Source organism: Mobula hypostoma, chromosome 21 (genome assembly GCF_963921235.1).
Source record: "Mobula hypostoma chromosome 21, sMobHyp1.1, whole genome shotgun sequence".
Lineage (NCBI taxonomy): Eukaryota > Metazoa > Chordata > Chondrichthyes > Myliobatiformes > Myliobatidae > Mobula > Mobula hypostoma.
Window position 1 is genome coordinate 18,507,042 of NC_086117.1, and position 26,015 is coordinate 18,533,056.

At 43.7% G+C, this 26,015-nt stretch overlaps 1 protein-coding gene across 1 annotated transcript in view; it reads right to left on the reverse strand.

The window, feature by feature from the left end:
• Nucleotides 1-5,207: 5,207 nt before the first annotated feature.
• The window catches only part of ass1 (argininosuccinate synthase 1), a 185,751-nt gene continuing 164,943 nt past the window's right edge, over nucleotides 5,208-26,015 (reverse strand). The window contains exons 13-15 of the mRNA XM_063073558.1: nucleotides 20,363-20,519; nucleotides 7,850-7,915; nucleotides 5,208-5,384 (exon numbers count right to left, since the gene is read on the reverse strand). Coding sequence (XP_062929628.1) covers nucleotides 5,345-5,384; nucleotides 7,850-7,915; nucleotides 20,363-20,519 — 263 coding nt within the window. The 3' untranslated portion in view covers nucleotides 5,208-5,344. The remainder of the gene's footprint in view (nucleotides 5,385-7,849; nucleotides 7,916-20,362; nucleotides 20,520-26,015) is intronic.

The following is a 26,015-nucleotide window of genomic DNA, read 5'->3' on the forward strand; positions in this document are numbered from 1 at the left end:
AATCTGTAATAATGCAACAAGATCATCCACCTTATTTCCTATACTCCGTACATTGAGTTATAACACTTTGAGTGCTGTATTTGCTACCCTTTTTGATTCTGCATTCCCAGTGCACTGGTACTCACCCTGCTGGCTCAATTTTGTTCTGTCATCTGCCTGCCCCCCCTGACAGTCTGACTGTAGACTATCTTTACTTTTTTACCATCTATCCTATCCTGAGTCCTTTCACTCCAGTTCCTACCCCGCTACCAAATTAGTTTAAAACTTTCCCAAAAGCTCCAACAAACCTGCCCGCAAGATTATTCGTCTCTCTTGGGTTCAGGTGCAACCCATCAGTTTTGCACAGGTCATACCTCCTCCAGAAGGGACCCCAATGATCCAAGAATCTGAAGCCCTGTCTCCTGCACCAGCTTCTCAGCTCTGCATTAATCTACCAAATCACCCTGAGTGCACCCTCACTGGCAGCAATCCAGAAATTACTGCCCCAGAGGTCCTGCTTCTCAGCTCTGCATTAATCTACCAAATCACCCTGAGTGCACCCTCACTGGCAGCAATCCAGAAATTACTGCCCCAGAGGTCCTGCTTCTCAGCTTTCTGCCCAGCTCTCTAAATTCTCTCTTCAGGACCTCTTTGCTTTTCCTTCCTATGTCATTGGTACCAACATGTACCAAGACATCTGGCTGCTCGCCCTCCCCCTCCAAAATGTTGTGGACTCGATCCAAGATGTCGCTGACCCTGGAACCTGGGAGGAAAACATACCATCCTAGTGTCCCATTCACATCCACAGAATCTCCTGTCTGTTCCCCTCAGTATTGAGTCCCCTATCACTACACTCCCCCCCTCCCTCTTTCCCTTCTGTACCATGGACCCATGCTCAGTGCCAATAACCTGGTCTCTGTGGCATTCCCCTGGGTCGTCATCCTCCACAGCAGTATCCAAAATGGTATACTTATTATTGAGGGGAAAGGCCACAAGGGTGCTCTGCACTAACTGCCTATTCATATTTCCATTTTCCCTGATGGATGCCTCCTGCGACTTCAGGGTGACAACTTCCCTGTAACTCAGATCGATGATCACCTCACTCCCCCGTACAAGCCAAAGGTCATCCAGCTGCTGCTCCAGATCCCTAACACGGTCTTCAAGGAGCTGCAGCCGGATGCACTTCATGCAGGTCCCCCAGGACTCCAACATCTGGCATGAAGAACACACAACCGCCATTTACTACGCTGGGTTCAGCAACAGAAGAATGAGGGAACCTTAACAGAAACTTACCCAGAGCCAATGCCCCTCTTGAGCTGAAGCCTCCTCCGAGTCAAAGCCTGACAATCCTACTCTCACCAATGTCCTAACTCCCAACCATGGCTGCCCGGCTTGTCCCTTCTGTACTTTTAAACAAGTATCGCTGACCTGCAAGAAACCTCATTGCTGTGGCCTGCTCTTGCTATTGATGGGGCCGCTGGAATGACATTCAGGAAGTATCCACTCGACATCAGATATATGAGCTGTCTCGGGCATTGGGATTGCAGCCTTAGTTCACCTCCCACACATGTCTGCATCCTGTTGGTTGAGGCCCTCACCAAATCTGGTTCAACATGTCTCCACACCACTGAGGGGGTGCCGGAACGTCAGAGTTGCTATTTTTGGAAGAGATGTTGAATCCACATCTCTGCCTACCTTCTTGGACAGGGGGATGAGAAGTGACTTAATAGAAATATATAATATAACAAAAATGACACAGATCGAGTGCACAGCCAGAGACTTGTTCCCAGGGTGGAAATGGCTAACGTGAGAGGGCATAATTTTAAGATGATTGGAAGTCGAGGGGGATGTCAGAGGTAAGTCCTTTACACGGAGAGTGGTGGGTGTGTGAAATGCCCTTCCAGAGGCAGATATATTAGGGGCATTTAAATAGGCATATCAATGGTAGAAAAATGGGAGGGTACTGCAGGAGGCAAGGGTTAGATTGATCTTAGAGTAAGTTAAAAGGTTAGCACAACATTGTGGGCCCAAAGGTCTGCACTGAACTAGTGTATGTTCTATGTTAACAGGTAACAAGGCATTATACTGAGAATGTAGAAGGGGAGCCCTCCTTGTTTTCCTAGTCACCCCTCAGTAAACAAACTGAGCATTTGTCACACTGCTGTTTCCATTATACACAACTGCTGCCGCATTTCCTGCATTGGTACATTGCACTTTTACCTCATTGCCTGCCTGAACTGAGATTTTCTCCACTGCCTCGACCAATCAGAAAGACAAGATGCTGCCCTCATTAAGTGAAGAAAATGGGAGCCACCGAGCCCACGTGAACAAAGAACACGATTTCTGTACTCGACAGATCACATCTGTGCTCTCTGACACAGCTCAGGTGACTACAATAAATGTCATTTTTAACTGATTTCATGATATAGGGATAAAAGAAGTCGCTTCCTGCAGAATCACATTCCAGGTAGTTTATTAAGTTTGGAACTAGGGACTTCATGGGAGTTTGTTTGAATTATGAGCCAACACTGAACAAACCTTTCCAAATGATATAATGCTTCATATTGCCAGTTAAGAACATTAAGAGTATGGCTCGTGATATCTGTGCCAAACACAATGCTGAATTAAACAAAATTTCTTCTGCCTATACATGATTTCCATTCCTTCATATTCATTCTAACAGCCTCTTTAACACCACTTGCCTCCTCTCACTCTCACCTGACCATCACGTCCCTCTGATGACCCTCCTCCTTCCCTTTCTACCACGGTCTTCTCCAATCAGATTTTCTGCTTCTCCAGCCCTATACCCATTCCACCTATCACCTCCCAGCTTCTTACTTACTTTTCTGCCTACCCCACCAACCCACCTCCCCCTCACCGGCATGCTTGCACTCCTTACCCTCCCCCTGCCTACTTATTCTGGCTTCTGCCCCCTTCCTTTCCAATCTTGATGAAAGGTCTCGGTCTGAAAAGGCAAACTGTTTAATCCACTCCATAGATGGTGTCCGACCTACTCAGTTCCTTCAGCATTTTGTGTGTGTTGCTCTGGATTTCCAGCATCAGCAGAATCCCTTGTGTTATTCTGCAATAGTGAGTGCAGGGGTAAGTTTCCTTGTAGGATGTGTGGGACAGACTCCGGGAAAAGCAGTGTCCATCGGAAGTGAAGCACTTCTCATCCAAAGGGTGTCTGCTGAGGTACACTGTATCTGGCCAAGATTACCATGCCTCACAAGTGGAGTCATTAAAAGGCTGGAATTGATCATCACTTCCACCACAAGACTCAGTAGATTAGATATTGATCTTGTTGACCTGCAGGAGGCCCTATCAGCCTGCAGAAGGGCATGGTACTTCAGCATCGCTCCACCGTGTGGCAATTGGTGGGTTAAACCTTTCCAAATAGAGCAGTGGTCAATAAATGATTATTTCTTGGCTCCCCTGTCTTCAGGCTACCTTGCTTGACCTTCCTCTTGCTGCTTTCCGAACACTAAAGAAATTGCTTCAAAAGATTCATGGTTCTGTCAAATGGATCCAATCAAGTTCTTTTTTTTTTATTTTGGTATACCACACGCTGCTTTATCATTTCTATGCTTCAAAAGTTAATTTGAAACTTTTTGAAAAAAAGGCTTTAAACTCCAGCATTTTGTACTTGAACACAAACTTCAGACTTGGATTTGTTCAACGGTTCTCTGTAGCTTGGTCACGTTGGTGTTGTTCTTCACTGCAGCTCCGAGATCCCAAGGCTACATCCATCTCTCTTGCTACACACCAGCGATACCACACATGACAGCCTCCACTCTCCTCTCCTATCACATTCTGTCTCCCCCAGCCCTTGACCTTTCCCATCCACCTGGCTTCACCTCTCACCTTCCAGCTAGCCTCCTTCCCCTTCCCCCACCTTTTTATTCTGGCATCTCCTCCCTTCCTTCTCAGTCCTGAAGAAGGGTCTCAGCCCAAAACACTGACTTTATTCATTTCCATAGATGCTGCCTGACCTGCTGAGTTCTTCCAGCATTCTGTGTCTGTTGCTTAGCATTAGGTGGTGTCTACAGTATCCTTGCCTGTAGAGTGCCATTTCACTGGAGTGATGGCAGTGCTGAGAGGGAACAATTAGGAAACTAGGCTTTATAACCTTAGCTCGTCTCTCCTGGAAAATTGAAGACATGTTTAAATGATCTGATGGTTTAAATACAGGGGAAACATTTTTTTTGGTGGGAGAACAGAGAACAAATGGGTGTATTACTAACATTAGAGGTGACACATATAGAACTGAAATTAGTAAGAATTTTTACACAAAACATAGAGGAACTTTGAATTTACCCCTTTAAAAGACTGTGGGTACTGGTACAAATTTATTAAGTGAAATTGATAAATCTCTGTGAGCACAGGTACTAGAGGATTTGGAATTAAATGGAGCCAAGAAGTAGATAAATAAATACTTGAACAAGTTAAAACAATCTTAACACAGACACTTGTGCTCATGATTCACTGATTCTTCTACACCAGAGGATCATTACGCAAGACTACAAAATGGCAAGGGTTCGTTAACATTTTTATCACCTTCAGATTTTTAAAACAAAAAGCCTTGCATCACCTACTCTTGAACTATCCAGCTCCAAGCTTTATTCTGTTCATGGTAACTGTGCTGTGGGCCTTTCATGTTTTATCCGGATTTTTCATAAAAGCCTGTAAGGTCTGTAAGTTCTACCTGTGGCCCAGGGGTTTTCTCCGGGTTCTCCAGGTTCTTCCCACGTACATTCCAAAGATGTGCCGGTCAGTAAGTCCTGAGCAAGCTATGTTCGCACCGGAAGCTTATGACACTTTTGGACTGCCCCCAGCACATTATCAACTGTGTTGGTCGATGATGCAAGCAGCACATTTCACTGTGTGTTTTTATGTACATGTGACTAATATAGCTAACCTTTAATTTTTAAAAATTCATTCAAAATAATCTACATATTAAAGGAAAAACAAAAATTTAACATCTTGAATGTTAATACTCAGTTTCCTCCAAAGATTCAAAGGTACATCTAATATCAAAATACGTATACAGCATACAACCTGAAATTCGTCTTCTTCACCGACATCCACAAAACAAAGAAACCCCAAAAAATGAATGATAGAAACATTGAAGCTCCAAATGAACCCCCCCTCCCCTCACACATGCAACAGTAAAAGCATTGACCCCCCTCCCTCTCTTGAAAGGAACAATAGACAAGCACCATTTGAGGGGTTTGTTCAAGATGATTCATTTTATTCAAAATGAAACCAGCGACATACATGGAACTTGCACTTTCAACAAAATGTTTTGCGATATGTATATTAAAATACATTTTACAAAGTAAGTGCCAGAATTCGCACAGGATTTTCACTTATTTGAGCTTTGGAGACGATGATATTCTTTCAACCTGTTTAAAAACAGATTAGGACATTTAGCTATTTGCAATAAAAATGGAAATGCAAAACAAAAGGTAGAGAAATTGTTCAACATAAACTTGAATAAAATCCATTTTTGTCCTTTCAAGTGAAAATAAAAATACTACAACTGCTCGAAATCCAAAATAAAACCAGTCAAAATGCTGGAAACACTCAGTAAGTCAGTCAGCATCCATGGAGGGAGAAGGAGCGAGGGAAAAAATGACTGACAGAATGAGACATTAGCTCTGATTCTCTTTCCTCAGATTCTCCTTCACCTGCTGAGTGTTTCGAGTATTTTCTTGTTTTTTATATTGTACCTTCAGAGCTGATTAATTGTGTGCAGACGCCTGATTGATTGCTTCTCTGTTCTTTCTAAAGCGTGGATGTGCTGTGTACAACGAAGGTTGTACAGCTTTTCTGATTCTGAAAGGGGTTTGTTCAGATCCTCTGCTGAGCAGGGAGTCACTGTTCTTCTCCATCGGACATTACCTGTCGTTCTCAGTGCCTCTTTCTGGACAAAACTGCCCTTACCCCCCTCCTGCTCAGAGAGGTTCTGGGACGCCCATTTGTAATTTGCTATTGAAACAGTTTCAGAGCAAGTTAAGACAGACTGAAACAACTGTCAAATTTTGCAAAAAAAAACACACACACACAATGTCAGAAACATCCAAGTTCTGGTAAAAATTAAAGATACCATTAAAAGTTAAAGTTATTTAAAAATAAATATAAACAAGAACCTATTTAAAACAAATGAATATATTTTATTTAGCTCAATTAAAACCACAGGAGCAAATTGGGCCATTCAGCCCATCGAGTCTGCTCTGCCATTCGATCATGGCTGATTTATTTTCCCTCTCAACTCCCTTCTCCTTATTTAAATGACATTGTTACTCAAGAACTTATTAACCTCACTGTAAATATACCCACTGACTTGGCCTCCACTAGGTTTCGTTGCAATGAATTCCAGAGGCTCACCACCCTCTGGCTGAAGAAATTCTTACTCATCTCTGTTCCAAAGGGACCTCCTTGTATTCTGAGGCTGTGCCCTCTGGTCCTAGCTCCCCCCACTGTTGGAAACATCCTCTCCACGTCTACTCAATCTAGGTTTTTCAATATTTGGTAGGCTTTAATGAGATTCCACCCCCGCTCTCATATTCTTCTAAACTCCAGTGAGCACAGGACCAGAGCCAGAAAGTACCTCATACATTAACCTTTTCATTCCCGGGATAACTTTTGTAAACCTTCTCTCCAACACCAGCTTATCCTTTCTTAGATATGAGACCAAAACCTATTCCCAAGGCTGCGTTAAATAATAAAGTTACTCAATATACCCTCTTCTCCCTTGCAGTTCTTCTCTAGTCTAATGAATGGGTCATCTGAACTGTACCAGTTTAAACTGTCATAGGTGCATTGATTAAGTACTGGAAACTACTTATGGCCTATGGCCTCAGTGCTGGGCTCCTGGTGAAGATCTTAGCAATCAGTTGGATGAGGATTCCTGCATAAGGGTAAGACCTGTGAGACTCTGCAGGGCCATGGTGGCAACTGTTGGCAGTCCCGTGCAAATCACCAGCAGTTTTGTGCAAGGTTCGGGCCACTTTTGGGGACAGAAATTCCACAATAGGTTAGGACCTTATTCCCTACAGTGTCGGAGAATGAAGGGAGATTTAATAGGGGTATGCAAAATGGTGATAGACAGAGCAAATAGAAGCAGGCTTTTCTCCACTGAAGTTAGGTAAGAGTAGAACTAGAGGTCATGAGTTAAGGGTGAAAGGTGAAATGTTTAAGGGTACCATGAGGGGGAGCTTCTTCACTCAGAGGGAGGTGACAGTGTGGAACAAGCTGCCAGCAAAAGTGATGGATGTGGGTTCGATTTCAACATTTCAGAGAAATGTGGATAGGTACATGGATGAGAGGGGTAGGGAGGGCTATGGTCCCGGTGCAGGTCGATGGGACAGGGCAGATTAATAATTTGGCATGGCCCAGATGGGCTGAAGGGCCTGTTTCTGTGCTGTAGTGTTCCATGACAATCATAATGTAAGGTGGGTTTTGAGTTCACAGATTTTTAGCTGGAGTAAGTACTCCCAAAATGTCGTTAATTAATCGTAACAAATTAGTTAAAATGTGAGAATGAGGGAACATGTGACTGTGTGTGAGATGTATAAATACAGTGGTTTCCAGCTCATGCCTGACAGAGTGGGTATTTTCTACTTGATCCAGGAGATAAATAAATTAGAGGGAGATGCACTCGTGCCCAGTTTCAACATGACTACAGCCTGTCCTTAGGATTAGTCAATGGTTCCAATTCACAAGCAGAAGGTAGTCGACCTTGACTACAACTCGGTTTGGCAGTTAAATTGTTCAACGTTTCAGATCGTGATTGGAGTTCATGAATCACTTACCCATGCAAATAGCATAAAAACCTTTGAACTCCCAGGGCGAAAGATTCACTCACCTTAAGGAGCAGATCCGAATAAATCCGCCTGCATCAATCGGGTCATAATCCCCCTGCACGTTCATGCTGGAAGAGAGAAACAAGACAAGGTCACCCATCCTCCACTCTGCTCAGAATTGCAAAATCACTGCAAAGGATTTGTACGTTCTCCCCAAGACCGTGTGGGCTTCCTCCTGGTGCTCTGGTTTCCTCCCACATTCCAAAAGATGTGTAGTTAGGTTGAGGGTCAGTGAGATGTAGGCATGCCACGTTGCACTGGAAGTAATGGCAACACTTGTAGGCTGCCCCAACACAATCCTCAGACTGGACTGGGCATGACGCTCTTCACTATGTGTTTCAATATACATGCGACAATTAAGAGTTAATATTTTCTCTTCGTTCCTCATCAGACTTTCAGATAACACATCACAGGTCTATTAGAAATTTGATCAAGTTGCAGTACTTATTGGAAGAGCTGGAGACCGTATGTCAAACACAGAACAGCTGAGAGAAACGTGCATCTCTGATCTCTCCTATACGCTGAGCTCTGCGCTTGGACACACCATTGAGATAATACACCAAGGACAAACACTTGCAATCGTACAAAGCTTTGATGAACCAGGAGGGGAATACGGTGAGGAAATGGACATCTGCTTAATGGTTGGAGAGGTGACAATGGATGCTCTCCAATGACCTGCCAGGATGGTGCTGGATGTACACGTAATCGTAGCACTCAAAAGGGAGTGAGTAAATCTCTGAAGGGAAAGAAACAGCAGTGTGGCAGGGTGGGGGGAAGAGGACAATATTAAGAGGATTCAACGAGCAAACCAAATTCCGAACATGATCATTATTCAACTAAACTAAATAGAGTTGAAAGTTCACACATTTTTTTCCTCACACAGAGGTTGATTGGAATCTGGAATTCCCAACTCTGAAGCAGCAGAGATTTCGGGACTAGACAGAGCTCAATAGGTTTTGGCTAGACAAAGGGGGTGGGCAGGTGGGGGAAGGGACGGTCAGAGTGGTGGAAGAGTTGGGGCAAATGCAGCCGATACACATATTTTTGCTTTCACTGAACGGCAGCATGGAGGATGTTAAACAAATGAGGATAAATTCATCAATATGCGTGCAAATCAAAAAGGGAAACTGTAGGGGGACACTGGGTGCATATAGGAGAGGGATGAGTGCGACGTTGAGTCAGGGGAGATAAGAGAAAGAGGGAGAACTGGGGTACTTAGCAGCTGAACACAGAAGATGGGAACATCGCAATACAAAATTCAGAATCAGGGTGGCAGGTGAATCGGATCTGCGTGGAATGAGATACTGGCAGGAATGTTTGGGATGAGCTGATGTAAACAGATTGTAGAGGTTGGATGGGTTTTCATCCAATAGCCAATCTTTTAGGCTATTGTTACTGTAGAAATAATTATAAAATATGAATCTAAACTCACTGTGGGCCGAATTATGAACGCAAGATTATGACCACTCAGAGACAATGAACAGGGGGAAATTTAACAGCAGTCAGATCTATTGATGATTAGATAGATAGATAGGTACTTTGTTGATCCCAAAGGAAATTACAGTACCACAGTATCATTACAAGTGCACAGTGCAACATATCGATGTAGTGATAAAGAAGGCAAGACAGCAGCTATACTTTAGACCATAAGATATAGGAGCAGAAGTAGGCCGTTTGGCCACTTTATTTGGAGTTTGAAGAGATTTGGTATGTCAACAGATACATTCAAAAACTTCTATAGTTGTACTGTGGAGAGCATTCTGACAGGCTGTCTGGTATGGAGGGCTATTGCACGGGACCAAAAGAAGCTGCAGAGGGTTGTAAATCTAGTCAATTCCATCTTGGGCACTAGCCTACAAAGTACCCAGGACATTTTTAGGGAGCGGTGTCTCAGAAAGGCAGCGTCCATTATTAAGGACCTCCAGCACCCAGGGCATGCCCTTTTCTCACTGTTACCATCAGGGAGGAGGTACAGAAGCCTGAAGGCACACACTCAGTGATTCAAGAACAGTTTCTTTCCCTCTGCCATCCGATTCCTAAACAGACATTGAATCTTTGGATACTACCTCACTTGTTTTTTGATATACAACATTTCTGTTTTTGCATATTTTTTTAAAAATCTATTCAATATACGTAATTGATTTACTTGTTTATTTATTATTATTATTTTTATTTTTTTTCTCTCTGCTAGATTATGTATTGTACTGAACTGCTGCTGCTAAGCTAACGAATTTCACGTCACATGCTGATAATAAACCTGATTCTGATAAGATATAAATATTAGAACAGAAGTAAACAGAATAAAAAATGAGTTACCACAAACAGTCTAACAGGAGGAGGTTACTTACTTATCCTTGTAAGCGGAACAAATGCTACACGTGCCCTTACACTTTCTCCCTCACCACCATTCAGGGCCCCAGACAGTCCTTCCAGGTGAGGCGACACTTCACCTGTGAGTCGGCTGGGGTGATGTACTGCATCCGGTGCTCCCGATGTGGCCTTCTATATATTGGCGAGACCCGATGCAGACTGGGAGATCGTTTCGCTGAACACCTACACTCTGTCCGCCAGAGAAAGCAGGATCTCCCAGTGGCCACACATTTTAATTCCACATCCCATTCCCATTCTGATATTTTATATCCACGGCCTCCTTTACTGTAAAGATGAAGCCACACTCAGGTTGGAGGAACAACTCACCTTATATTCCGTCTGGGTAGCCTCCAACCTGATGGCATGAACACTGACTTCTCAAACTTCCGCTAATGCCCCACCTCCCCCTCGTACCCCATCAGTTATTTATTTATATACACACATTCTTTTTTTCTCTCTCTCCTTTTTCTCCCTCTGTCCCTCTCACTATACCCCTTGCCCATCCTCTGTTTTCTTTCCTCCCCTCCCCCTTTTCCTTCTCCCTGGGCCTCCTGTCCCATGATCCCCTCATATCCCTTTTGCCAATCAACTGTCCAGCTCTTGGCTCCATCCCTCCCCCTCCTGTCTTCTCCTATCATTTCGGATCTCCCCCTCCCACTCCCACTTTCAAATCTCTTACTGGCTCATCTTTCAGTTAGTCCTGACGAAGGGTCTCGGCCCGAAACGTCGACTGTACCTCTTCCTAGAGATGCTGCCTGGCCTGCTGCATTCACCAGCAACTTTTATGTGTGTAACAGTAGGGGGCCATCAGTTCCCTGGCTATAGATTGACTCATTATAGAGCCTAATCGCCAAGGGTAAGAATGACCTCATATAGTGTTCTCTGGAGCGGCGCAGTTGTCTTAGTCCATTACTAAAAGTGCTCCTCTGTTCAGCCAAGGTGGCATGCAAAGGGTGAGAAACATTGTCTACAGCTAGGTTAGTTGTATGCCTTGGGTGGTAGGGTGGAGATATGTCTCTACCAAAGGAGGTGTAAGGTGCTCCTTCCCTCCGCTAGCCTGCAGGTCACCCCTGGGCAGGGTGCAGCACCTGCTTAGCAGCCCCCCACCCAACCAAGGACACGTGAAGTCATGGGAGCAGGTGGTGGATGATCGTATGCCCATATCACAAATCCAGGTTATGTCACCAATCTCCGGGGTCACCCATCTTGTAAAAACACTGCCCAGAAGAAGGCAGTGGCAAACCGCTTCTGTAAATAAATTTGCCAAGAACAATCACGGTCATAAGACCATGATCACCATGGCACGGAATGATGATGATGATGAGTTATGTCAAAATCGTGTCGATAGATACCTTTTGAATATGAGATAATGACAGTTTTACTCAGGGAGTTGCAAGGAGATCCACGGTAAATGTTACAGAGTCCTGTAGCAGAGTAAGGCTGCTGAAATATTGTGACCACACCTCAGCAGTAGAAAGTTAAAAAGCAACCAGGGAGGAGACACAAGAGACTCCAGACACTGGAAATGTGGAGCCGAGAACAAAACTGCTGGGGTAACTGCGCTGATGCAGTCTGCTTACCTGACTCAATGATCAACCCTTTGCCTCTGCAGATGCTGCTCGGCCTGCTGAGTTTTCCAGCAGTGTGATTTTTGTCAGCTATGGGCAGTGCTCCCTTCCCGGGGGCTTTCTGGTAAAGGGAAGTTGGTTGGAAGGGTAGGATAAGGTGAGTGCTGACGGTGCAAGAAATGGTTCGAGATGGTCTTGTCTGTGAGTGAGGAAATGGCTGCAGATTGTGACAACGTTTTCCGTTAACCAGGCAATGAAACCTGAACTTGCACTTCCTCCCCCCCATATAATAACTCTGAGGCAAAAAAAAATCAACTCGCTGGCAAAACCTCAGCAAAACAAATGCCAAAACTACTCAGTACCTTGCTCAATTTTGGTCCTCTCAGTAAAAGGATATTGTACATTATTTAAAACTGATGCAATACATTAGTTAGATTTATTGTCATTCAGCTGCATACACATACACGGACGGCCAAACGAAACACCATTCCTTCAGATCAAGGTGCACCACACAGTACATATAACTCACACACAACACAAGGGTAATATTACCCAAAATAAATGTACAAGTAATAAGGTGCATTTATGACACAAGTCAAAAAAACTGAACAGAATAGGCTACTGGATTTTCATATGTGATGAGAATTGGGTGGTAGCAGCGAGTTCAGTAATCTCACGGCCTGACACTTGCCCCAACACCACAGTGCGTCCTGCCTGATTGTGGGTGGGGTGAGGGATCAAGGAGATTGTTGGACAGACGGTAGGGTGTCACAGTTGCGTAGCAGTTAGTGTGACGCTATTGCAGCTCAGGCCGTCGGAGCTCAGTGATAAATTCTGGTGGCCTCTGTAATAAAGTTTGTACGTTCTTCCTGGGTACCTGTGGGTTTCCTCCGGGTGCTCTGGTTTCCTGGCACAGTCCAAAGATGCACCGGTCAGCAGGTTAATTGGTCACGGTGAAACCGTCCTGTGATTAGGCTAGGGTCGAATTGGTGGGTGGCTAAATAAATAAGAGCCCTGCGTAAGCAGAGCTCCTGGTGAGTATCTCAGATGGGGAAGAGGGACCTTGATCCCCTCAGCTGTCCTCGCAATCCTTTGTAGGGTCCTGCAGCGAGATGCCTCGCAATTCCCGTACCAGACGGTGATGCAGCTGGTCAGGACTCTGCCAATGCTCGCCTTGTAAAAATTGTTTAGAATGGTGGTGGGGGGGCAGGGGAGCCTCACTCGCCTTGATCTATTCACTCAGCAAACCTCACGAGACTGAAAGAAGCTTTTGCGGTGTATCTGGAAACACAATACCTCATCTAAGAAGTATTAATATTTATCTCAATAAGAACAGTTTTCCAATTTCTCTTACTATCAGTACAATAAGCACAGACTGCTGATGAGGTAATTCCCAAGGGCACCTGTACCTCTGCGGTAGCTGCTGTTCACTAAATAGTGTTTGAATCCAAGGTTTTGCTCACACTAATACTCCAGTCTGTTCCACCCTCACTAAATGTAGGCTTAAGTGATCAATAAATGCTTCAAGTATAATGCACATTGACAACAACGTGTTCATGAAACATGCAACACTTTAATTTTACTCCTTAGACTTTTATTACAGTCTGTTTGAAGGCAAGTCTAAAAAGCCACAACATATTGACTTTTCAACGGACAGCTTCTGTTCAACAAATTGATTTGCTTTTCTTCTTTGACACTCAGGGCTAATAAAATGAAATCTCTCAGTTAAACCACCAGAATTTTATTTTTTTAAATTAAAAGCCAAGTTATTATGTATTTATTTTGTTGATCTAAAGTACGTAGGCAGCACTTAACGCTTCCATAGAGTGGGAACTTAACAATGAGAGAAAATTTATCAAAAGCAGCTTTTGTTGTCAGTTATAAGCAGACAATGTCAAGGATGCAGAGAATTTTCAAGGCAACACGGCCACGTAAAGGCACGGCGAATCTGACTGGAGCATTGCATTTGCCCGAAGAGCAACTCAATAAAAATTAAAACAGATCACATGGTTGTGGACGGTTTTTAGGTGCAGTTAACAGGAGTCATTTGGATGTTTAACAAGACGACGCCCCAATACTCCCAGGGACACCTGCCTGGAAATCACGGGTGGCTTCTGGTCCAGCCTGGGCAATGGCAATGGAACTGTCTCAGTCCCATTTGGCTGCAAGTATATTCTGAGAGTCCTCCAGCCTCCCAGATAACCGCGTGCGCCAAAGCTGCAGGTTCCCAGAGAACGCGTCAAGGAACTGGAACTGCATCTCAGTGGCCTTTGGCTCATACGGAAGAATGAGGAGGTGATGGACAGGAGCTACAGGGAGGTAGTCACCCCTAGACTGCGGGAGATAGGTAACTGGGTGACTGTCAGGTGAGGGAAATGAAACGGGCAGCCAGCACAGAATACCCCAGGGGCTGTTCTGCTCAGTAATAAGTATACTGCTTTGGATACTGTTGGCGGGGGGGGGGGGGGGAGGGAAACGCCCTACCTGGGGCAGCCACAGCAACTGGATCTTTGACACTGTGGCTCAGAAGGGAAGTGGGGGCAACAGCAGTGACAGGGGAGCAGACACGAGGTTCTCTGGATATGATAGAGACACCCGGATGGTACCTTCCCTCCCTGGTGACAGGGTCAAGGACATCTTGGATCGGGCCCACGGCATTCTGAAGGGAGAGGGTGAGCAGCCAGAAGTTCTGGTACATATTGGCACTGACGACGTTGGTAGGGGAAGAGAGGAGGTCCTGAAGAGAGAATCTAGGGAGCTAGGTAGAAAGCTGAAAAGCAGGATCTTTATGTAGTAATCTCTGAATTGCTGCCACACACCAGGGTAAGAATGGGATGAGGGAGTGCAGGGTAGGTTCACAAGGTTAATGCCCGGGATGGCGGGAGTGTCATATGTCAAAAGATTGGAGCGACTGGGCTTGTATACACTGGAATTTAGAAGGATGAGAGGGGATCTGATTGAAACATATAAGATTATTAAGGGATTGGACACGCTGGAGGCAGGAAGCATGTTCCCGCTAATGGGTGAGTCCAGAACCAGAGGCCACAGTTTAAGAATAAGGGGTAGGCTATTTAGAACAGAGTTGAGGAAAAACTTTTTCACCCAGAGAGTGGTGGATATGTGGAATGCTCTGCCCCAGAAGGCAGTGGAGGCCAAGTCTCTGGATGCTTTCAAAAAAGAGATGGATAGAGCTCTTAAAGAAAGCGGAATCAAAGGTTATGGGGATAAGGCAGGAACTGGATACTGATTGTGGATGATCAGCCATGATCACAGTGAATGGCGGTGCTGGCTCGAAGGGCCGAATGGCCTACTCCTGCACATATTGTCTATTGTCTATTTGGCAGATGAATGTGTTGTCGAGGAACTGATGCGGGGGGCAGGGTTTCAGATTTCTGAATCATCCGGACCTCTTCTGGGGAAGGTCTGACCCATACAAAAGGGGTGGGTTACACCTGAATCTGAGGGGGACCAATATCCTTGGGGGCAGGTTTGCCAGAGTTGTATGGGAGGGTTTAAACTGATTTGTCAGGGGAATGGGAAACTGGGTGTTAGGGCTGAGAATGGGGCAGTTGGTATACAATCAGAGACAGTGTGTAGTGAGAACGTCAGGAGGGTCAGGCAGATGGCAGGGCAAAATTGCAGTGAGTGGGATGAGTTAAAGTGTAACAGGGGGACAAAATTGAAAAGGGTGATGAATACAGGACTGAAGGTGTTATATTTGAATGCACGCAGTATACAGAATAAGATAGATGATCTTTTAGCGCAGTTAGAGATTAGCAGGTATGACGTTGTGGGCATCACTGAGTTGTAGCTGAAAGAAGATTATCATTGGGAGCTTAACATCCAAGGAAACACATTATATCTAAAGGACAGGCAGGTAGGTAGAGGGGGTGGGCTGGCTCTGTTGGTAAAAATGATATCAAATGGCATAGGATCGGAAGATGTGAATCTGTGTGGGTACAATTATGGAACTTCAAGGGAAAAAAGACTGTGATGAGAGTTATATACAGACCTCTGAACGGTAGCCAGGATGTGGGCTACAAATTACAATGGGAGATAGGAAACACATGCCAAAAGGGCAGTGTGCAGGTGGATTGCGAAAATGAGGTTGGTGCTGATTTTAGTTTTTGGATCTCGAGGGACAGAATTTGTAGAATCCCAACGGGAAGGCTTTTTAGAGCAGCTTGTGGTTAAGCCCACTAGATCAGCTATTCTGGATTGGTTCTTGTGTAATGAACTGGATTTGGTTAGGGAGCTTAAGGTAAAAGAACCCTTAGGAGGCAATGATCATAATATGATAGAATTCACCCTGCAATTTAAGAGGGAGAAGTTACAATCAAATGCACCAGTGTTACAGTGGAGTAAAGGAAATTACAGAAGCATGAGAGAGGAGTTGGCCAAAGTTGATTAGAAAGGGACACTGGCAGGGATGACAGAGCAGCAATGGCTGGAGTTTCTGGGAGCAATTTGGAAGGTGCAGAACAGAAACATCCCAAAGAAAAAAAGAAGTATTCTAAAGGCAGGATGGCTCAACCATGACTGACAAGAGAGTCAAAGGCAACATAAAAGCAAAAGATAGGGCATATAACAGAGCAAAAATTAGTGGGAAGTTAGAGGATTGGGAAACTTTTAAAAACTGACAGAAGACAACTAAAAAAGCCATCAGGTTAAGATAAAATATGAAGGCAAGCGAGCCAGTAATATCAAAGTGGATACCAAAAGTTTTCTCAGATTATATGAAAGAGAGGTGAGAGTAGATATTAGATTGCTGGAACATTACACTGGAGAGGTAGTAATGGGGGACAAGGAAATGGCAGATGAATTGAATAAGTATTTTGCATCAGTCTTCACTGTGGATGACACTAGCAATATGCTGGAGTAAGCATAGTTGTTATTGCAGGTCATGTAAGAACATACATCCTAGCTGTACTGTGGTTGGGTGGGTGGGGGAAGGAGGATCTTCAAATGCCCCGGAAGTTACTCCAGCTCCCCGTGGCTCTCAATGAGAGGGAGAATATGAGGCCTCCAATAAGAATTGCAGATCAAGTCTCATTAATGTTATTGGACATGAAGCATACATTTAAAAATGCATCATTATACTGGCCTGAAACGTGGACTCCACAGATGCTGCCTGACCTGCTGAGCTCCTCCAGCACATTGTGTGCATTTCTCTAGATTTCCAGCATCTCGTGTCTATCATCATACCCTTCTGCAGTTCTCAGTAAAGCAGATACACAACACAGGAGCTTCTGCTGACGCTGGAAAGCCACACAAAGTGCTGGAGGATCTCAGCAGTCAGACGGCATCCACGGGGAGGCAAAAACAGTCGATGTTTCGGGTCCTGATGAACGGTCTCAGCCCGAAACGTCGTCTATTTATTCCTCTCCATATGAATTGGTTTGTGAGGACTATCCACATTTTACCCAGCCTCCTGTTAACAGCCAAACTGGGTATGAAGATCCACCTCAGACAGAACCCTTTGGAATACGCTAATTTAATGAGCTAGAATGTTCCAACAGCTAGTCACATCCTTCTAAACAGAAGGTGCATTTAAAAATATCACCTTAATCTAGAAAGTTGCTGGACTTTGGTCTGCAGTTTCATCTTACAATATATCTCCTTGTACTTTCAAGTGTCTGGGACCCAGCCACTGTAGGGGTCTGTCAGGTCAGTGTACTAGAGTGTATATATAAATACATCTACTACATTCAAGAGTATAGTAAAGTACTGGAATTGGCCCAAGGTTACAAAAGGTCCAGTGCAAACGCAAGCATTCATTTCTTCTTTGCTTTACGGTGAGATCACAAACTGAATCCCATCCTTCTGTGTTACTCTGCTATGAAGACACTTGCAGAAATCACTTCACACGTATGGTACTTGCAGCCATTCTGAGTAGCAGCCAGGGGAGAAGATCATCTGCCTGCCTGCCTACCTCTCAGCTGCAGGTGCTGTGACTAGGATGCCCAAAGGCAGATTATCTGTGATATATAAAAAAAAACCCTTAAGTGATCCTTCAAAGCCCACTTCAGTTTTAACTATTTTTAAATGTCCAGTTCCCCTCACTTCTCTCCATATAGGTTTCAAAACATCACAGCAGTTACCATCCAAACTGCAACTGATGAATTATTTGCAAGAATAAAAAAAAACAAGCAATTTAGAAGAATTTACAATGGTGCTGGATGTCTTTCCAGAAATCCATGCTTTTATTTTTGTGCAATCGAGTGGGCTATATGCCATATAATTACATTACTTTATACCTACTGTGACCAGTCACTTCCAGCCTCCTGTACTGCTTACTGCTATTCTTTTATTAGTATGATTCCATCATCATTCAAACACTTTAAAGGCGCTGATGTAGAAACTGAAAGAGAAATCGCTTTGGAACTGACAGTGAATAAGTGGTCCTGATTACTTTTACTTTATTCATTTAGCTCCTTCTGTGACTGTAAGCCACAAAGAAGGGGATTATTAAGGGTTACTCTGTACACATTTTGGCTATAAAAGAGAAAATCAGCTGTGGTATTTATCCTACCCGACACCTTCCTTTCTCAGGAATGAAAAACATTTCGATGCCTTGACAATCTTTAAAAAGTCGGGTTGACAATGAAGATAAATAAACTGTGTGTGAAGCACAATACAACATTAACGCTGCTTGAGTAATGGTGTTTACTTATTTAAAAGAAACACAAGCATAAAGGACACGTTTTATTGCCTTTAGAGTGGACTGCAAAAAACTTTACATAGACCTGTATTGATCTCCAGAATGGTACCATGGGCTATTGATCTGTGTGTGTTACTGTTGAATTTTTTTTTGCAGCTGTAATTGGTGGATTGAAATCAATAAAGATTATAACACATAAAATGCATCAGAAGCAAGTAAATAGGAGTTAGTTTTTTTTAGGCAGTGAGATAGTCAATAGCTAATCTCGCTCTGTAAACTGTAATGTATCATCTCTTTGTATATGATATTTAAAAGACATTAAACTCAATGGCAGAAAAAACAATGTATAATTCCTTTCCCCTTCATACCTATATCAATATAGCATCATGGCCTGGTGTGGAAGCACCAATGCCATTGAATGGACAGTCCTACAATAAGTGCTGGATACAGTCCAGTCCATCACGGGTAAAGCCCTCCCCAACATCGAGCGCATCGCAGGAAAGCAGCATCCATCATCAGGGACCCCCACCATCCAGGTCATGCCCTCCTCTCGCCACTGCCATTAGGATAAAGGCACGGGAGCCTTAAGAATCACACGACCCAGGTTCAGGAAGTTACTACACCCCAACCATCAGATTCTTGAACCAAAACTTCTCTCAACTTCACTTACCCCATAACTGAACTGTTCCGACAACCTATGAGCTCACTCTCAAGGTCTCTTCCTCTCATGTTCTCGCTGTTTATTGCTTATTTATTTATTATTATTATTTCATTTTCTTCTTTCTTTCTGTATTTGCATGGTTTGTTGCCTTCTCGCTATCTGCCCTGTTGGTGTGGTCTTTCACTGATTCTATTATGGTGATTGGATTTATTAAGTATGGCAGCTAGAGGATGAATCTCAGGGTAGTATACAGTGACATATATGTACTTTGATAATAAATTTACCTTGAACTTTGATTTATACTTGGATAAATGAATATAACCTAATTTCACTCAGAAGCACCGGATGAATTCCTAAACCATGTTAACAAAAATCTTACATTAACAAACATAACTGCACCATGAACAGTCATTTCTTCTTAAGTTTAGTTCCTAGCACAATATTTCAATGCAGTTTGGAAAGCATGCATTACAAGGACATTGGAGGTAATTGAAGTCAGCGTGGGTAAACTGGACACACTCAGGAATACGGTATCAAGTTCAAGCACAAGATGCACAACTTTTGATTTGATGCAAAAATATATCCCACCTTTCCAATTTTTTTACAGCATAAATGTTGAAGCAAATGCCAGTTGTTAGCTTTTTGAATACTGTCCCTTTCACTATGCCAGGAAAACATATCAGTGCAATTCTTTTAAAATTTAAATTCTGGATGTGACTCAGTTTGTGGACAGTTCAGAGTGGCACAAATTCATAAAGCAGGGGTCCATTTCCTATATTTCTGGGCAACAAGTAATTTATAGTGATTTAACTTTTAACCGACTTTACTATTAAGATACAAAGCTGATCCTAACTGCACAGTTCCTTTCCTAAATTTCCTGGTTTTGTATTTTGACTTTACCTTCAAATCGGAGATTTTGGTCATTAATTTAATTCATAAATGCCAAATGGGTTGCAATGAAATGCAAATCGGACCCAACAGTGGTATTTATTTTGAATAATTCCAGATGCTATATTAGGGACATTTATAGTGCATATTTTGAAATCAAGAGACCAAATGGTTAACACACACAAAATGCTGGAGGAACTCAGCAGGTCAGGCAGCATCTATGGAGATGTTTCAGGCCGAGACCCTTCATCTGGGCAAGTACTTCTTATTCATCCATGCGTATCTTGTGATCGGAATTTTCAGCACTCAATTTTCCACGGTGCTCAAACAACACTGCAAACCAAACATAAACTGTGACGTTACCCACCTGACGAGACTTTCGTTGTACAGAGAAGTAGGTGATTCCCGACCAAGGATGTAAACTTGTCCCTTGAGCACAGAAAGCTGAACTTTCCCTTCGACGTTCTCCTGTGAATTGTTGATGCAGTGACGGACAAAAGTACACTCAGGACTGTTCCAAAAGCCTACCAAATCAAGAAGTAATTTTCAAACGAGTGTTAGGCATAACTGGAAACAATTAAAAAGTCATTTCAGTGAGAAAGCATCAGGAGCCATACATTTATTAAGTGTGCAGCACGTTGTTATATTCACTGATTGAATCCCCAAAAAAATGCAGAGAACGTTGGCAAAGTAAACACAATTAGCCCCTACTGAGCTGCTGTATCTGGGCTGCACTGCAGAACGACGTGAAAACTTACATGCATAGGTGACAAAAGTGTGCTGTAGTCAGCTTTCTGAATAATTCAGCAACCCACAATTTCAAACACAAGGATGTTTGTGTGGTTTGGTGGGTAATTTTTGAGAGATGTTTTTAGATCTATTAGGGCTCATTTTCCTCTCCAGCCCTCTTGCCTGCGCTGTAGTCAAAGATGTGCAAAGGCACAGTCAATAGAAGGACAAGTATTGGCAAATGTCACTGCCCCTACTTTGCCCCAGCTTACGGGTGTACAAAACTTGCTAACTTTCTCCCCCACAAACAAGAGAAAATCTGCAGATGCTGGAAATCCAAGCAACACACACACACACACACAAAATGCTGGAGTGGAGGAACTCAGCAGGCTGGGCAGAACCTGTGAAGGTCTCGGCCCAGAACGTCGACTGTTCACTCTGCCTGGCCTGCTGAGTTCCTCCAGCACTTTGTGTGTGTGTTACTTTCTCCCCAGCCGCTACCACATTAAGGTAAACAGTAATCGTATTCCATTTTTCTCTCAAAGCACATATTTGTACAGACCCAAAGCTAAATTAAAGAATATCATCACCTAATATCAAGATAAAAAAGTGAACGGAAATAGCAGCAAGGTAGTAATCCTAACTTATTAAAGCTATAGAGTCGGGAATTCTTTCACTTTCTTTAAAGAGGCCAGAACTGGGCCACTTCCTCTCTCATCCGCTGATCTAGAGAAGTGCCTTGTTCTTTTTCTTCATGGCAGGTCATCTGCACACAAGAGAGACAAGAGAGAGGAACGGGAGAATGGAGCGAACGGATGCGTTAGGGGTCACTGTCCCTTTCTGTTCTTCAATGCTCACTGCAGCATGCTTGTCTGAAGAAGCAGAGTACTGTAAGACCTTCAAACATTAACACCACAAAGGTGTAATGGAGCAGAGACTCGCGAGCAGAGTGCATCTTTCCACTGTTACCAGGAGATGTCACTCCATAACTCTGGTCATAAAAATGTCTGTGATAAAGCCACCATTACCAGGACAATGAAACACTGACACACGGTCCTTCTATTCCCTATGGTTCTCTTTTGTAAAGCTGGTACTTCCAGTAGGCATGTACACACAGTTTAACAAAACTAGAAATCTACACAGCTAACATGAAATATTGAAGATGGATTAAATAACTTTTAAGAGCTGACTTGGAGACTCTAAGCCAGAGAAAGCCAACCTATCAATGGATAAATAGCTAAATATAAAGGATTCTGACAACTCTTAAGACCCAGGCTACATAATTTGCCCAGTACGAATCCACAAGCAGACATAACAGTATGCACCAGCTCCACTGCTTTACCCCTCAGGGTATTCGTCAACCAAACAATCTCTGTTTTGTGATGTAGACTGTACCTACATCACACTGCACTGGTACCTGAGCAACAAAACTATTCTTACCAACAGAGTGTCAGGGCTGTTTCCTGTAATAAGTAGTTTTATTGGTTCAACTTCAAATACTCCAAACAGCTCCAATTTAATAATAAGCTGGAATGTGCCTGCTTAACTTGGGTTGACAATATCTTGATGCCTTTGCTGAATCGGGCTATTTGAATCAGCTCTACGTAAAACTTCCGACTTGCAAACGTTTGTATGAATGATTTCTTTATTTACTTTTTTTTTCCCTGGGAAAGGGTTGGGTGTTTAACATCTAAAAACAAAAAGTCACCACATGACAATTTCACAAATCTACTGGGAATCACCAAACTCATTACAGGAGAGGGAGTCCCAAAGAAAGGGTTGAAGAATGGCTCCTTTCAACTTTGTCCAGCCCCACCAGCCCCGACAATGAAGCCACAGAGGGCAGTTCAAATTCATCCTGCAGGCTTTTGAGCTGTGAATGAACAGCTGAACCTGTTTTCTTCTGGGCTTGGCGTGGCCTCCTGATAGCTTGTTGAAGTATCCCATGAGGGACTCCTCAGACCTTCGAGTAAATCTAACTGAATAGCCAAGGCCTGACCTATTACTTATCACGATTGAAATCAAAGGCCCATATGTTTCATTTTGCAAATCTACACGTTTTTGTCGATGCTCACCAGTAGCCTCTTTCCAAAATAACATTGCTAATTAGAGCTCAAAGGAGCTGGCAATCTCCAGTTTCTCTCTCTCTCTCTGCTCTCTCTGTTAACAACAAGCTATCACAGGCACATCTGTCCATTTGACTTACACACACAATGCGAAAACAGGAGCAGGAGGAGATTACTTGGTCTTTAAAGTCTCCTCTACCCCCTCAATGGGATCATTGATGACCTTCTACCACAATCCCACTCCCCGGTGTTATCATCGTATCCCGCTAATCCCACAGTATCCAAAGATCTATTGATCTCCAACTCGATGACGGTCCTCAATAGTGTGTGGAGGTCCGTAGATCCACAACTTTACGTGAAGTCATTTCTCATCTCAGCCATAATGACAGGCACTGTAGAAAGAAGGTGAAATATCGCACCAGGAGACCAGCCAAAGATGACCTAACTGAGCATCAGCAATACTCACAACACGCTGGAGGAACTCAGCAGGTCGGGCAGCATCCGTGGAAAAGATCGGTCGACGTTTCAGGCCGAAACCCTTCGTCGAAGCTGCCCGACCTGCTGAGTTCCTCCAGCGTGTTGTGAGTGTTGCTTTGACCCCAGCGTCTGCAGATTATTTTGAGTTTACTAACTGGGCATGAGCTTGGCATAGCTTTTATAACCTCAGTTGAAGAGATTACCAGAAAAAACTATGCTCCCTCTAATTTGTAATGACCAGTGTGCACAAAAATCTTGTGCCGTGCAATTTTTTGCCCAGTGACAACAACATGTGCAGGCTGAATAATTCCTTCAATAAAAACAGTTTAAATAAGCCAGTTCTAAAATCTGCAGACAAATCATTGCAAACTTCACATTGTCGACACCGTCTGCATCAGAGACCGGAAAAGTACGGTCTTTGTGTACGGTCGTGCAATATACTTAACAGGCCAATGAGGTAGAAGGTGACAACTTTTTATGTGCAGTTAAATTCCTTTGTGCGCTTGTAGCAAACGCGCACTCCTTAGAGGGAACGTTGCAGTAAAGCGATATTTTGACACATAATGTGGTGAGAGAAGACTTAATTAAATATCAGACCACAAAACAAAATGATTATCCACAGGCCTAATCGTAAATCCAGTTTTCTATTACAATGATGGGTGAACGCTGTAATATAATTACTGAAGTTCCTGAAATCTGGGTGTTGTCGTTGCTACATTTCATGTCTCTGCTTTTGTCTGCGGTTTCCTGTTACCACATTAGCACAATCCACATCACGTCTTACCAGTTATAAGATCATAATACCATAAGATATTGGAATTAGGCCATTTGGCCTGTCAAGTCTGCTCTGCCATTTTGTTACGGCTGATCTGATATTCCCCTCAGTCCCAATCTCCTGCTTTAGACCATAAGACCTTAAGACATAGGAGCAGAATTAGGCCATCTGGCCCATCAAATCTCCTCCGCCATTCAATCATGGCCGATCCTTTTTATTGAAATCTCCTCCTCAACCCCAGTTCCCGGCCTTCTCCCCATAACCTTTGATCCCATGTCCAATCAAGAACCTATCAATTTCTGCCTTAAATACACCCAGTGACCTGGCCTCCACAGCTGCACGTGGGAACAAATTCCACAAATCCACCACCCTCTGGCTAAAGAAATTTCTCTGCAACTCTGTTTTGAAAGGACACCCCTCTATCCTGAGGCTATGCCCTCTTGTCCTAGACTCTCCCACCATGGGAAACACCCTTTCCACATCTACTCTGTCTAGGCCTTTCAACATTCGAAAGGTTTCAATGAGATCCCCCTCTTATCCTTCTGAATTCCAGCGAGTACAGACCCAGAGCCATCAAACCTTCCTCACATGATAACTTTTTAATTCCTGGAATCATCCTTGTGAACCTCCTCTGGACCCACTCCAATGTCAGCACATCTTTTCTAAGATGAGGGGCCCAAAACTGTTCACAATACTCAAGGTGAGGCCTCATCAGTGCCTTATAAAGCCTCAGCTTTTCCCCCATATCCCTTCATGCCCTGATCAGTCAAAAATTTATCAACCTCTGCCTCAAATATACATATAAACTTGGCCCACACAGCTGCCTGTGGCAAAGAATTCCACAGATTCACCACACTCTGGCTAAAAAAATTCCTCCTCATTTCCATTCTAAAAGGACGCCCTTCTTTTCTGAGGCTGCTGTTGTTCCTCTCCAAGCCTTGTGGTGCATTGGGTGACAACTTTGCCATTTCTTTGACATTTGTCTGCATTTTTATGAGGCCAAGTTGCTAGCTTGATGCTCTACCCAGCACGGATGAAAAATGTGCAAGGTGGCCGACTGGATTCGAACCGGGGATCACTCGCCTCACAGTCCGGTGTGGATCCCACTACACCACCGGCCAGCAACCTCACTAGTTATTAGCTCTCACTACTCTTTCTCCTACAACAGCACAAATCCTAACACCCTAGTCCCAGCCTTTCAATCTGAGGGAACATCCACCAAATTCTAAGCCATCAAGTCCCTTGAGAACGAAATATTTCAATGAAATCACTTCAAATTCAGCTCACCTCAATTGCATGGAAACCTAACTAACTCAAACTCTCCTTGTAGGACAGCTTCGTCGCTTCAGGAATCCAACCATGGGCTCATCAAAGCATCCTTCCAACTCAGCCCTCCGAAGACAATGCATTTGCAATGAGTAATATCACAGAACCACCTTATCCCAAGCCAAGATGATGGCTGTAATGCAGTTTCCATAAGGATGGTAAACAGCTTAGTAGTGCCAAGTACATTTTCTTTGAAACTAAAATGTATCTGTAACAGAGAAACACTTCTGCTGTTAATAAACTGCAAGTGTATCTTTAGGTTGAAAAGTTCTGTACCTGCAAACTTAGTTGGAATCAAGTTCATTGAAGCACAGAATTGCTCAACACAGAATGGGGCCCTTTTGACACACCTCTTTACACCTATCTACACTAATCCCATTGGAACCATCTCCCTCCGCTTGCTTCTATTGTCCCCATACTTGTACAAATGGTTCCTAAGGTTGTCATAGCCGGGGGTGGTAGTGGGGATAAGTTCCCACTACCTATAAACTGCTCCAAATGGTGTGCGACTCTAACAGCCTCTGACAACCAAGTCTAACTCTTGGCCTTCACCCGTGGCTTAGCTACTAGGCCCGGCGGAACTGTTTCTACCGACAAGAGAGGGGGCAAAGGCGGACCACTGGCGCCTCAAAACCAGCTGCTTCAGG